Source organism: Bos javanicus, chromosome 29 (assembly GCF_032452875.1).
Source record: "Bos javanicus breed banteng chromosome 29, ARS-OSU_banteng_1.0, whole genome shotgun sequence".
Taxonomy (NCBI): domain Eukaryota; kingdom Metazoa; phylum Chordata; class Mammalia; order Artiodactyla; family Bovidae; genus Bos; species Bos javanicus.
Genome location: NC_083896.1, coordinates 37,470,168 through 37,482,743, shown reverse-complemented (window position 1 = coordinate 37,482,743; position 12,576 = coordinate 37,470,168). Strand labels below are relative to the sequence as shown.

At 43.9% G+C, this 12,576-nt stretch overlaps 1 protein-coding gene across 4 annotated transcripts in view; it reads right to left on the bottom strand.

Moving 5' to 3' along the window:
* Positions 1 to 4,643: 4,643 nt before the first annotated feature.
* The window catches only part of MS4A8 (membrane spanning 4-domains A8), a 17,755-nt gene continuing 9,822 nt past the window's right edge, over positions 4,644 to 12,576 (bottom strand). For all 4 annotated transcript variants that reach the window (XM_061406498.1, XM_061406495.1, XM_061406496.1 and 1 more), the window contains exons 7-8: positions 5,253 to 5,366; positions 4,644 to 5,075 (exon numbers count right to left, since the gene is read on the bottom strand). In XM_061406498.1, the coding sequence (XP_061262482.1) occupies positions 4,974 to 5,075; positions 5,253 to 5,366 (216 nt within the window). In that variant the 3' untranslated portion in view covers positions 4,644 to 4,973. The remainder of the gene's footprint in view (positions 5,076 to 5,252; positions 5,367 to 12,576) is intronic.

Sequence of the window (12,576 nt, the reverse complement as noted above, 5' to 3'; positions counted from 1 at the left end):
CAGTAGATTGTGAAAAACCAGGAAATGGGAAAGTGTAGATGAGGGGGTGGAATCAGGTGCCAGGTAGAAGGAGCCTGGATATTTCCTCTATAGTAACTGGACAGAAGGCAGTCTATGGTCACAGAAAGGTCTAGTGTTTGGTCAGAGCTTGTAATTCTCTTCTGACTACATTTGATTTCTCAAGAAAACAGGAAGCAAGCTCCTTAGGTGAGAATTGGGGAGGGAGGTACGTGGGTTTGCAGAGAGAGGAAAAGATAAAACATAGCTGGGACTTCCCTGGTGGTCTAGTAGTTAAGACTCCATGCTTCCAATGCAGGGGCCACAGGTCTGATCCCTGGTCAGGGAACTAAGATCCCACACACCAGACTGTGTGGTCAAAAAGGAAAAAACATGATATAGTTACATAGAAATTGAGAAACAGTATAGATTAGTGAAATGAAACACAACTGCTAGATGGCTATTTAGGAAGGAAATAGCAGCTGGTTGGGTTAAATCAGGGTTGAGATTTTGTCAGATAGCACACTGAGGTGAGAGCTGAACCAGGGAGTTGATACTGATTTTGGTGATAGTGAATTTGGTGATTTTACCGTGGAGTGTAAGAGTCATGGAGGCAGGGAGTCGGGGGGCAGTGAAGAGATGGGAGATTGATGGGTTGTAGGTCCAGTCGGAGTTGAGAACTGTAGGACTTAGGAGGAGAAGTAGGATATGTGGAAGCTGGGGAAACCCAGGTTATGGAGGAGGTGCAGCTATGGAAATGCCAAGGTTGAGTTGTGACCTTGACAGTGAGTGATTGAAGTGGGGTGGAAGCAGGGATTACTGAGGGAAAGGAGGACTAGTTTCTTTATATTCGGTGAAAAAAGAGGCAGAAGGAAGTGACTCTCATAGGCATATTTCTGTTCTGCTTTCCTGCACCTTTCTCTGCCCTACTGATATTTTGCCCTTCCTTGTGTGGGGCTGATGGTTGGTGGAGGAAACTCCCTTTATTGTCTTGCCATTTGTTTACCAATTGGTTTATTTCCTGGTTTAGTTCAGTAGAGTTCAGCCGCTCAGTCCTGTCCGACTCTTTGCGACCCCATGAATTGCAGCATGCCAGGCTTCCCCATCCATCATCAACTCCTGGAGTTCACTCAAACTCACGTCCTTCGAGTCAGTGATGCCATCCAGTCATCTCATTTTCTGTCATCCCCTTCTCCTCCTGCCCTCAATCCCTCCCAGCATCAGTCTTTTTCAATGAGTCAACTCTTCGAATGAGGTGGCCAAAGTACTGGAGTTTCAGCTTTAGCATCATTCCCTCCAAAGAACATCCAGGACTGATCGCCTTTAGGATGGACTGGTTGGATCTCCTTGCAGTCCAAGGGACTCTCAAGAGTCTTCTCCAACACCACAGTTCAAAAGCATCACTTCTTCGGCGCTCAGCCTTCTTCACAGTTCAACTCTCACTTCCATACATGACTACTGGAAAACCATAGCCTTGACTAGACAGACCTTTGTTGGCAAAGTAATGTCTCTGCTTTTGAATATGCTATCTAGGTTGGTCATAACTTTCCTTCCAAGGAGTAAGCGTCTTTTAATTTCATGGCTGCAATCACCATCTGCAGTGATTTTGAAGCCCCCCAAAATAAAGTCTGACTCTGTTTCCACTGTTTCCCCATCTATTTCCCATGAAGTGATGGGACCTGATGCCATGATCTTCGTTTTCTGAATGTTGAGCTTTAAGCCAACTTTTTCACTCTCCTCTTTCACTTTCATCTAGAGGCTTTTTAGTTCCTCTTCACTTTCTGCCATAAGAGTGGTGTCATCTGCATATCTGAGGTTATTGATATTTCTCCCGGCAATCTTGATTCCAGCGCGTGCTTCTTCCAGCCCAGCGTTTCTCATGATGTACTCTGCATAGAAGTTAAATAAGCAGGGTGACAATATACAGCCTTGACGTACTCCTTTTCCTATTTGGGACCAGTCTGTTGTTCCATGTCCAGTTCTAACTGTTGCTTCCTGACCTGCATACAGATTTCTCAAGAGGCAGATCAGGTGGTCTGGTATTCCCATCTCTTTCAGAATTTTCCACAGTTTACTGTGATCCACACAGTCAAAGGCTTTGGCATAGTCAATAAAGCAAAATAGATGTTTTTCTGGAACTTTCTTGCTTTTTTTATGATTCAGTGGATGTTGGCAATTTGATCTCTGGTTCCTCTGCCTTTTCTAAAACCAGCTTGAACATCTGGAAGTTCACAGTTCATGTATTGCTGAAGCCTGGCTTAGAGAATTTTGAGCAATAGACTTGAGCAAATTATACTTTCTGAGCCCCAGATTTTCATATTTTTCTTAAAATGTAGATAATGCTACTCTGTATCGTTTGATTAGGAAATGAAATAATAAAGGTGAAAAGGCATTGAGAAGAATAACTTAGTAGATATTGACTCAATAAACATTCTTTTTCTCCAGAAGATTGAGTCCATTCAATGGATATTAGCGAGTATCTATATCCCTGGGTGCTATTCAACAGTGGAAGTTGGGGGGTATTCTCTGATGGCAAAATGACTTCTGGCAGCCATTGGACTGGCCCAGGGATTAGTCCTTTACACGGTTTTATTGGCCTTTTTCCTGGGCAAAGTCTGATCTTGCTGTTCCTGCCTTAATTGTCCTCTGCATCTGTCCAGCCTCTTTCTGATGACTCCCATTTCCTGAGTTAACTTTACAACATGTGAAAACGTACTTATGTGTAGCCTGGCTAGAAAGAGAGCAGAAGTATCGAGGGGAAGGTAAGGGACCTGGGCTTTTCAACAGCTTAGATGGGAAATAGATAGGTGGGACTGAATCTCATTTAGTCTCTGATTGTTCAGCCCTAAAGGGGAAGGGTCATCATTTTGTCTCCCAGGTGAGAGCTTGGGGAATGTTTTATCTGGGTTTCCACTTAGACATTCACTCTTTAGAAGAGCTTCTCAGAAGAGGTGTCTAAGGATGGTGCTGGCTGCCTTTGGAGACACCATCATAATATATACCACTATACAAGGTGCTCAAGATTAGAAGGAATATTTGAAGATATTGTTGAAAAGAGGTTCTCAAATTTTGAGTGGGCATCAGAATTGCCTGGCAGGCTTATTAAAACACAGATTGCTGTATTTCTAAGTAAGTCTGGGGTGGAGCCAAAGAATTTGCATGTCTAACGGGCTCCTGGGTGATGCTGTAAATATGGGGGTAATTATAGGGGATATTCAAGCATCAGATAAAAGTTATCTTTAAATTTGGGGCCACCTCTGAAATGCTGGGTTGGGAAGATCCCTGGGAGAAGGGAATGGCTACCCACCCCAGTATTCTTCCCTGGAGAATTTCATGGACAGAGGAGCCTGGTGGGTTACAGTCTATGGGGTCGGAAAGAGTCAAGACATGATTCAGCGACTAACACTTTCACTTTCTGAAATGCGATGTTCCTATAAATTCTTGAGTGTCCTATTACTGAAATCTTAGCTTTTCTCCTGAAACCTTTTATTACTCTAGCCTTTTCCATCTGAGTAAATGGCTGTTCACCCAGTTACTTGAGGCAGAAACCTTGAAATTGTCCTTAATTTCCCCTTCTTCCCCTGCTCCCTGACAGCAGGGAGACGTTTGAGAACACCTGATCTTTAGGAACAATTGTTCTAACCCATTGGCATGGAAACTTTTGGAAGCCAGTGGCCATTGTGGATAAGAGTATTTAAATTAATGTGTGCATCTAGAAGTTATGAATGTACAGCCATTTCATACAGGAATTTGTCCCTGTCCTTTTATACATAAAGATGTACTAGCCTCATAACTTTGTAAGCTGTCATAAGACAATGTTGACTATTGAGCTCTATTGCATCGGTTATAACAGCAAAGAAAAGGGATTGATCAGTTTAGTGGGTAACTCACTCTTTCCAAAGATCTTCCCCACACAGTAGGCTTCCTTATTGCACTAAAAATTTTGCTTCCTCAACTTGCCTTGTTCTCTGCTTTCCTCATTCCTTTTATTATTTTTAATTAAAAAAAAATTTTGGAGTACAGTTGATGTACAGTGTTGTGTTAGTTTCAGGTATACAGCAAAGTGAATCAGTTATACATACACACATATTCATTCTTTTTACAGATTCTTTTCTCAGATAGGTTATTGAGAGTACTGAGTAGAGTTCCCTGTGCTATACAGTAGGTCCTTGCTGGTTATCTATCTATTTATATGTAGCAATGTGTGAATGTTCATCCCAAGCTCCTGATTTATCTCTCCCTGCCACCTTTCTCCTTTGGTTACCAAAAGTTTGTTTTTGATATCTGTAAGTCTGTTTCTGGTTTGGAAATAAATTCATTTGTATCAATTTTTAAAATTATATTCCACATATGAGTAATATATGATATTTGTCTTTCTCTGTCTGACTTCTTCACTTAGTAAGATCATTTTTAGGTTCATACATGTTGTTACAATCAATGCTTTCCACATTCCTTTTTGATTCACTGCCAGACTAAATCAGATCCCTGTCTGTTCTCTTGCTTCTTATCCCACATTTCTTCTCCAGGTCAGAGAAAATTGCTTGTATATTGTCCTCTCTTCTGAGGGCAGAATTTCCTTGAGGTCAAGGGCAGTTGTGTTCCCCAGTGTTCACCCTCCTTTTGCTGTGACTAGAGCCTTAAACATATCAAATCCTCAGTGCATTTTTATTAAATGAATGAATAATTGAAAGAATGAAGGTAGGGTTGTCTAGACAGGTGTGGCACAAAGGCACCCATGCATGCATGCCCTAGGGAGGACCTTTTCTTGTTAAAATCCATTTAAATTCCTGTCTACTCTTTGAAAGAAGAACAGAACAACTACCAGGCTGAATGGAATGAAGTCCAGGAATGCACGCCATTGGAGAGATATTTCCTTTAGATTGTCAGGGAAGGAAGAATCTGGTTTCAGGAGCCCAAACAAGGGAGGTATTCTTTTGGGTTCCAGTGAAAAATGCTTCTAGAACATTTGGGTTTGCTTATTTGTCACGCGGGACATCAGAATAATTTGGTGGCGAGTTCTCTGGTTCTGGGATGACCGCTGGGTTTGTCACATAGACATTTGGGATGACCACGCCCACCTGGAAAACACAGGCAAACAGAAAGTGTACCAGTGATGAAGCAAGAAGGACTGGGCATGCCTTTAGGTACCAAGGGAGCCCTCCTGTTCCTGGGCAGGAAGGGGAGTAGGATGAACCTTCTAGTCTCCACCCTCTTTGGGACCTCTTCCCATCCTCCGAGGAGCCTCTGGGACTTACGTTGTTGGTTTGGTAGCAGGTCAGCTGGCAGCCAAAGTGGGCAGATATACTTGCAATGAACACCTCCAGGATGCAGAAGATGAGCAGCAAACCAGAAACGGCCATTCCAGGGACCTGGAACCAGAATGGACCAGGAGGACCTGAGTGCATGTCTGGGAGTCTGAGCTCTGACTCTGCAGTGGCCATCTCTATGGCTTTGATGAAGTCCCCTAACCTCATCTCAGCTTTGTGGGGAAAATACCTCACTGGGTTTTTGTGAAGGCCAAGTGTGTCTGTGAAACAAATTTTATCTTAACACTTACTAGCAATGCTGCCCTAAAAGAGAGGATAGTCACTGTCTAGGGAAACCCCTTGACACTTGCTTCAGCTGTCAGGGACCTGAGGGTATGGTCTGGAGTTAAGACAGTGAAACAGTGGAACTGTTCTGTGTAGGAAGTGAATAGAAATTTGGGAGTATGGACAAGCCACAGAGAGAAGCAATATGGGTAGAGGAGAAAGATGGGACTGAGCAAGGTGGTGGCAAGGTGGCAGCTGCAGAAAAAGGCATCTCATGAAAAGATGACACTTCACAAAACAGGAGTATCTAATCTTCAGGAATCAGTAGTTTCCTAGGTTCTGATGTAAACCTCTACCATTTCTCTGAACTTTTAGAGAAAGTCAGCTACTCAGGTCATTCTCTTGGCTGTGACAGTGCCATTTTGTAGAGGCAAGTAATTGGGGCTGTCTTAGGCTTGGGAAAAAAGAGTGAGTGAAAGGCCCCCAAATTTGAACTAGTTCAGCAAAAATAGATTTCACCTAAGGACCTGGGGAAATCCAAGCCCCCTCCTTGCTATTCTCCAAGATTACCCAGGAGAATGGGGTCTCCCACTGTGCCTGGGGAGAGAGTTTGAGCAGAATCTATTTTCATCTCAAAGAACAGGGCTGAATGGCCCCAACTGCCATATGGATTCCAATCACACGAAATACTAAATATGAAAGTAAAAGTGCACAGTACATGGTAGTAGGTACCAAATATATGTTATTGATTATAATTTTGAAATGACACAGGTGAGAGTCAGCTGCTCAGAGAATTCTCCCTTTTGGAGAGGCCCCGTCTTTCCTTCTTTCCTTTGCCTCCCTCTCAATTTAGCAAGTATTTACTAAATATCTGTTTGATACAAAGGGCTCAGAGAAGCATCCCAAGAGGCACAGTTGAATAAGGGAGACAGATACGGATGTGGATAATTACAATCCACATCAGACAGAGTAAGAGCTATAAAAGAGTGGGGGGAAAGGTGTCTCGAGGGTACTGAGGAGAGCGAGAGATGGAATTCACCCTACGTGAGTTAGAGAGGGTGGGGGTAGAAAAGGGTGGTCCAAGCAACTGGAAAGGTGGGATGATGAGGTCTTAGTCAAAGAATCACAGAGTTTCAGGAAGGAAGTGTTTTCAAATGATTCTGGTCCTTTCTAAAGTTGTTTTAAAAACAATTCTTTTACAAAGAAAACCCGTCATGGAAAAGGGGTCCTTCAAGCAGCTTAGATGGATTTCCCAAGTGGTGGTTTAGTGGTAAAGAATCTGCCAGTGCCTGCCAATGAAGGACACGCAAGAGACATGAGTTTCATCCCTGGGTCGGGAAGATTCTCCAGGAGAAGGAAATGGCAACCCACTCCAGTATTCTTGCCTGGGAAATCCCATGGAGACAGGAGCCTGGTGGACTATAGTTCATGGAGTCACAAAGAGTCGGACATGAGTGAGCTACTGAGCGCACACACAGAGTTTAGACATGTATCATTTGATGGGTATTAATTAATGCTTGTCGAGCTCCTGGAGCACCCCATCCCTTGGGTCATCATTTCCAAAGATGAAGTCCAGCTCTTCTTGTTCAGATGCCAGGCCTGAGGTCTGAGGGTGGGGTGGGCAACTGGGGTGGGAGGAGCTCTCCTTCTGAGATCAGAAATGGGCAGAACCAAGATCAGAAGCCAAGTTTTCTGACTTGAAGTTCCTGCAGCCTCCACTCCAGGGCACTGGCAGTGCTGCGTGGTTTAGTCTTTCCTGAGCCTCTTCCCCTCCCACCCATCTCCACTCCCTCAGCTCTTCAACCTGCACCTGCCTCCTCATTTCTTACAATGAGCACTCCACGCCTCCTGTTTCCCAGAAGAAAAGACACGAGCATTCTTCAGTGCCTGCCTCTCAGGGTGATGGCTGGGGGGGTGGGGGGGGAGGAGCAAGAGGTTCGGGGGAGCAAGGGATTGGAAGGGAAGTGAGCAGCAGGGCACACAGAGCTGGAACCAGGTCTCTGGGCAGCAATAAATACCTGGCCGAGGAATTTAGACTTTAATCCTAAAGCAACTGGGAGCCATAAAGTGTTTCCAGAAAGGGAGAAACTCAAGATACTTTTGATAAAAGACATGGGCATGGTCGATAGGTTCTCTGGGGAGAGGCTTTTCTCACAAATCTTGGAGACAAAAGTCTTGGGAAGGACTTCTGATCAAAACAAATAACAATTAATGGTTTCTATTTACCGAGTATAGGCCAGGCCAGGCACATTTACTTGATTTGACAAATGGTTATGAACTGTCAATTATGTTCCAGACATGGACCTGGGTATTTGAGACAGGGCAGTGAATGAAACAGAAAAATGTCCCTGCCCTTATGAAGCTTATATTCTAGTGGGAGGAGACAGTAAGCGTGAAATATGCTGCTGCTACTGCTGCTAAGTCGCTTCAGTTGTGTCCGACTCTGTGCGATCCCATAGACGGCAGGCCACCAGGCTACCCCATCCCTGGGATTCTCCAGGCAAGAACACTGGAGTGGGTTGCCATTTCCTTCTCCAATGCATTTCCTTCTCCAAAGTGAAGTCTCTCAGTCATGTCCGACTCTTAGTGACCCCATGGACTTCAGCCTACCAGGCTCCTCTGTCCATGGGATTTTCCAGGCAAGAGTACTGGAGTGGGGTGCCATTGCCTTCTCCAAAGCATGAAATACAACAGACAAGTAAATTGCAGAATTCGTCAGATGATGGTAAGGCTACTGGGAAGTAAATTGGGGATGTGGGAGAGAAGGATCCTGGGATAGTGTAGGTGATGCTTTTAAGTGCGCTCGTTCTGTCATTCAGGTGGGTCTCTTTGAGAAGGTGGTTACTAAGAAACAGCCTGAAGGACCAGGGGGCTGGGGGAATAGACGAGGAAACTCTCCAAGCTTGAAGATGGAAACATGCCTGGTGTTTTGCGGAAACATCAAGGAGGTCAGTGTGGTTCAAGTGGGGAGAGCCAGAGGGTGGGGTCAGGGGCCACAGAGGCCAGCATCTTTAGGCTCCTGTAAGGACACTGGCCTTTTTTTTGGTGTGTGTGAGTAAAATGGGAGCAGTGGCAGGTTTTGAGCAGAGAAGTATACATCTCAGAAAGGCTCACTCTCACTCTAGTTACTGTCCTTACAGCTGTAAGGAGACAAGGGAGGAGCAGGGAGAGTGGTTAGTGAAACAGGCTGAGATCTGGGACCCTCTGCAGCAATGCTTGTACCTGGACGCACCTCTTCCTGAACAACAAACTACAAAGAAACTGCTGCTGCTGCTAAGTCGCTTCAGTCGTGTCCGACTCTGTGCGACCCCATGGACTGTAGCCTACCAGGCTCCTCCGTCCATGGGATTTTCCCGGCAAGAGTACTGGAGTGGGTTGCCATTGCCTTCTCCGACAAAGAAACTACATGGGACTAAAAATAACTGTTTGCATATTCAGTTGGGGCAAAATTATGGACAAAAGATACAAACAAACCAAAAATCCCAACTGCCACTTCTGAAGAGCCTGGAGTAAAACCAGGGTGTTAGGAGCAACAGCAGCATACTGCACATGCTCAAGGCGCACAACACCACCTGGGGGGTGGGCAAAACACCAAAGCCACCCCTCTGGCCCAACCCCTGGACACACTCCTGTTGTTTAGTCGCTAAGTCACGTCTGACTCTTTTGCGATCCTACGGACTGTAGCCCACTAAGCTTCTCTGTTCATGAGATTTTCCAGCCAAAAGTAATGGAGTGGGTTGCATTTCCTTCTCCAGGGCATTTTCCCAAACCAGGGATGGAACCCATATCTCCTGCACTGGCAGGTGGGTTCTTTACCCCTGAGACACTTGGGAAGTCCTACGCTCACCTCATGCAAGGAACAAGCTTACCCTGCCCGCCCCCCACCCTCCCACCCTCCCAGCAAGCAGGGGAACCTGTTGTTTGTCCTCGCTCACATCCTGCTGCAACAGGGGCCCCTATAAAGCCTTGCTTGAATTTCTTGTCTGACCTCTAGTCAATTTCGATTGACTGGGGAAGGCCAAGAGCCTAGGTGTTATCATTAGGAAGCTGAGAGGTCATGGTGACTCTGGCCAGAGAGGAACTGGAGGAACTGGTGAAAATGGTTGGATGCTGGATGCATTTTAAAGGTAGAGCCAACAGGATTCCCTGAGGAACTGGCAGGGAGGCGTGAGAGAAAGAGAGGGTCAATGATTACTCCAAGGTTTATCCTGAGTGACTGGAAAGACACAGTTGTCATCAACCGGGATAAGGAAATCCAAGGGAAGGTCTGGGAAGTAAAATCTGGAGAAGAGAGTTGGATACATTCATTTCAAAACGTTGTGTGGACAGTTGATCACAAGAGACTGGAGTATGGGAGAGAGATTTGGGTTGGTGCTCTTTACTCTGTAGAAGGTATTTGTGGTTAACATCAGATGAAATTGCCAAGGTAGTGCAAGCAGGGGGGAAAAAGAGGACCAAGGACAGCCTAGGAGACTGGGAAAAAGAGTAGAACCAGCAAAGGAGAGGGAGGAGAGAGAGAAGAGGAGGACCAGCTGCAGGGTGCAGCCTGGACACCGTGAGACATCCATCACAGAGGAGTCCTGACTGGGGACTTAGAGCATAGGAAGTTTTTGGAGAAGTGAAGCAGAAAGTCTGATTAGAGTCGGCTCAAGAGCAAATGTAAGAGGAGAGAGAGTTGGAGACAGTGAGGGCAGACAAATCTTTTTAGGATTTTTCTGCAAAGAGGACCGGAGAGATAGAGTGGTATCTGGCCTGAGAGAAGGTTGGTTGGTTTTTTACAATGGAGGGAACAAAAGCATCTTCATATGCTGATGGGAAAGCTCCAGTCAAAGGGGAGAATGGCTGATATAGAAGAAAGGCCGTGAGGAGGGGGAGGAGATGAACTCTGCTGTACAGATGGAGAGGTTGAATTTACACGAGACTCATCTATAGCTGGTTTCTTGTATCCAGCAGCCATGAGCCCTGTGTGGCTGTTGAACACTTGAGATGTGGCTAGGCTGCAAGTGCAAAATACACCGTGGATTTCAAACACTTCATATCTCAAATATGAAATATAAAGATAATTTTTTACATGAATTACATGTTGAAATGACATTTGAATATATTGGATTAAATAAAACATATTATTAAAATTAATTTCATTTATTCCCCCCTTTTAGGATGATGACTAGAAAATTCAAAATCATATTCATGGCTCATGTCCTATTTCTATTGGATGGCGCTGGTGTAAAGCACAGGTTGGCAAATTATGGTTGCATCCTGCCTGTTGCCTATTTTTGTCAATAAAGTTTTATCAGCACATAGTCAAGCTCATTTGTTTCTGTATTTTCTATGGCTGCGCTCCCACTACAAGATAGGGTGGAGTAGTTGCAATAAAGACCAGATGGCCTGCAAAGACTTAGATATTTACTCTCTCACCCTTTACAGAAAATCTTTACTGACTCCTTGTCCCTAGTGATGGGGAGGAAGGCAAAAAAGTGAGTAGAGGCAGGTTGGCAGGTACATATGCATTAAATGTATAATTACATAAATGAAATTATAAATTAAAAAACTTCCTAACAGTGTCATATGGTAGACACTCTTTTACAAAAGTAGAAACTAAGAATGATCAGAGACTTTAAACTCTGTTTCAATTCTTACCACACTTGGAGGACAGGGTTGGTTGGTGGGCCCTTTCTTCTTTTTGTTATTGGAATATAATTGCCTTACAATGCTCTGTTAGTTTCTGCTGTACAACAAAGTGAATCAGCTGTAAACATACACATATCCTCCTTCTTGGGCATCCCTCCCCCGACACCTCACCCATCTAGCTCATCACAGAGCACTGAACTGAGCTCTCTGCTATACCACAGGTTTCCACTAGCTAACTATTTTATACACAGTAGTGTATTGCTATCGGCAAGTCCAGTGTATTTATAGCAAACTGGTCTCCTAATTCATTTCACCCTCCCTTTCCTGCCCAGTGCCCACACATCCATTCTCTACATCTGCTTCTGTATGCCTGCCCTGGGAACTAGATTGATATGTACCATTTTTCCAGACTCCACATATATGTGTTAATATATGATATGCATTTTTCTCTTTCTGATTTACTTTACTCTTTAAGACAGACTCTAGGTCCATCCATATCTCTACAAATGACTCAATTTCATTCTTTTTCACGGCTGAGTAATATTCTATTGTGTAAATGCACCATGTCTTCTTTATTCATTCATCTGTCAGTGGACACTTAGGTTGTTTTCATGTCCTGGCTATTGTAAACAGTGCTACAATGAACATTGGGATACATGTGTCTTTTTAAACAGAGCTGGAGGAATCAGGCTTCTTGATTTCAGACTATACTGCAAAGCTACAGTAATCAAGACAGTATGGTACTGGCACAAAAAACAGAAATATAGATCAATGGTATAGGACAGAAAGCCCAGAGATAAACCTACATACCTATGGTCACCTATTCTATTACAAAAGAAGCAAGAACATACAATGGAGACAAGAAAGTCTCTTCAATAAGTGGTGCTTGGAAAACCGGATAGCAGTATATAAAAGAATGAAATTAGAACACTACCTAACACCATACACAAAAATCAACTCAAAATGGATTAAAGGCCTAACTGTAAGGCTGGACACTATAAAGCTTTTAGAGGAAAGCATAGGAAAAACACTCTTTGATGTAAGTTACAGCAAGATTTTTTTGACCCACCTCCTAGAGGAATGAAAATAAAAACAAAAATAAGCAAATGGACCTAATTAAACTTAAAAAGTTTGCATAGCAAAGGAAACTGTAAATAAGCCAAAAAGACAACCTTCAGAATGGGAGAAAATATTTGCAAGTGAAGTAATGGTCAAAGGATTAATCTCAAAAATATACAAACAGCTCATGCAGCTTAATGAAAAAAAAATGAACAACCCAATCAAAAAATGGGCAGAAGACCTAAATAGATATTTCTCCAAAGAAGACTCACAGATGGTCAAGAGGCACTTGAAAAGATGTTCAACATCATTAATTATTAGAGAAATGCAAATCAAAACTACCATCAGGTATCCCCTC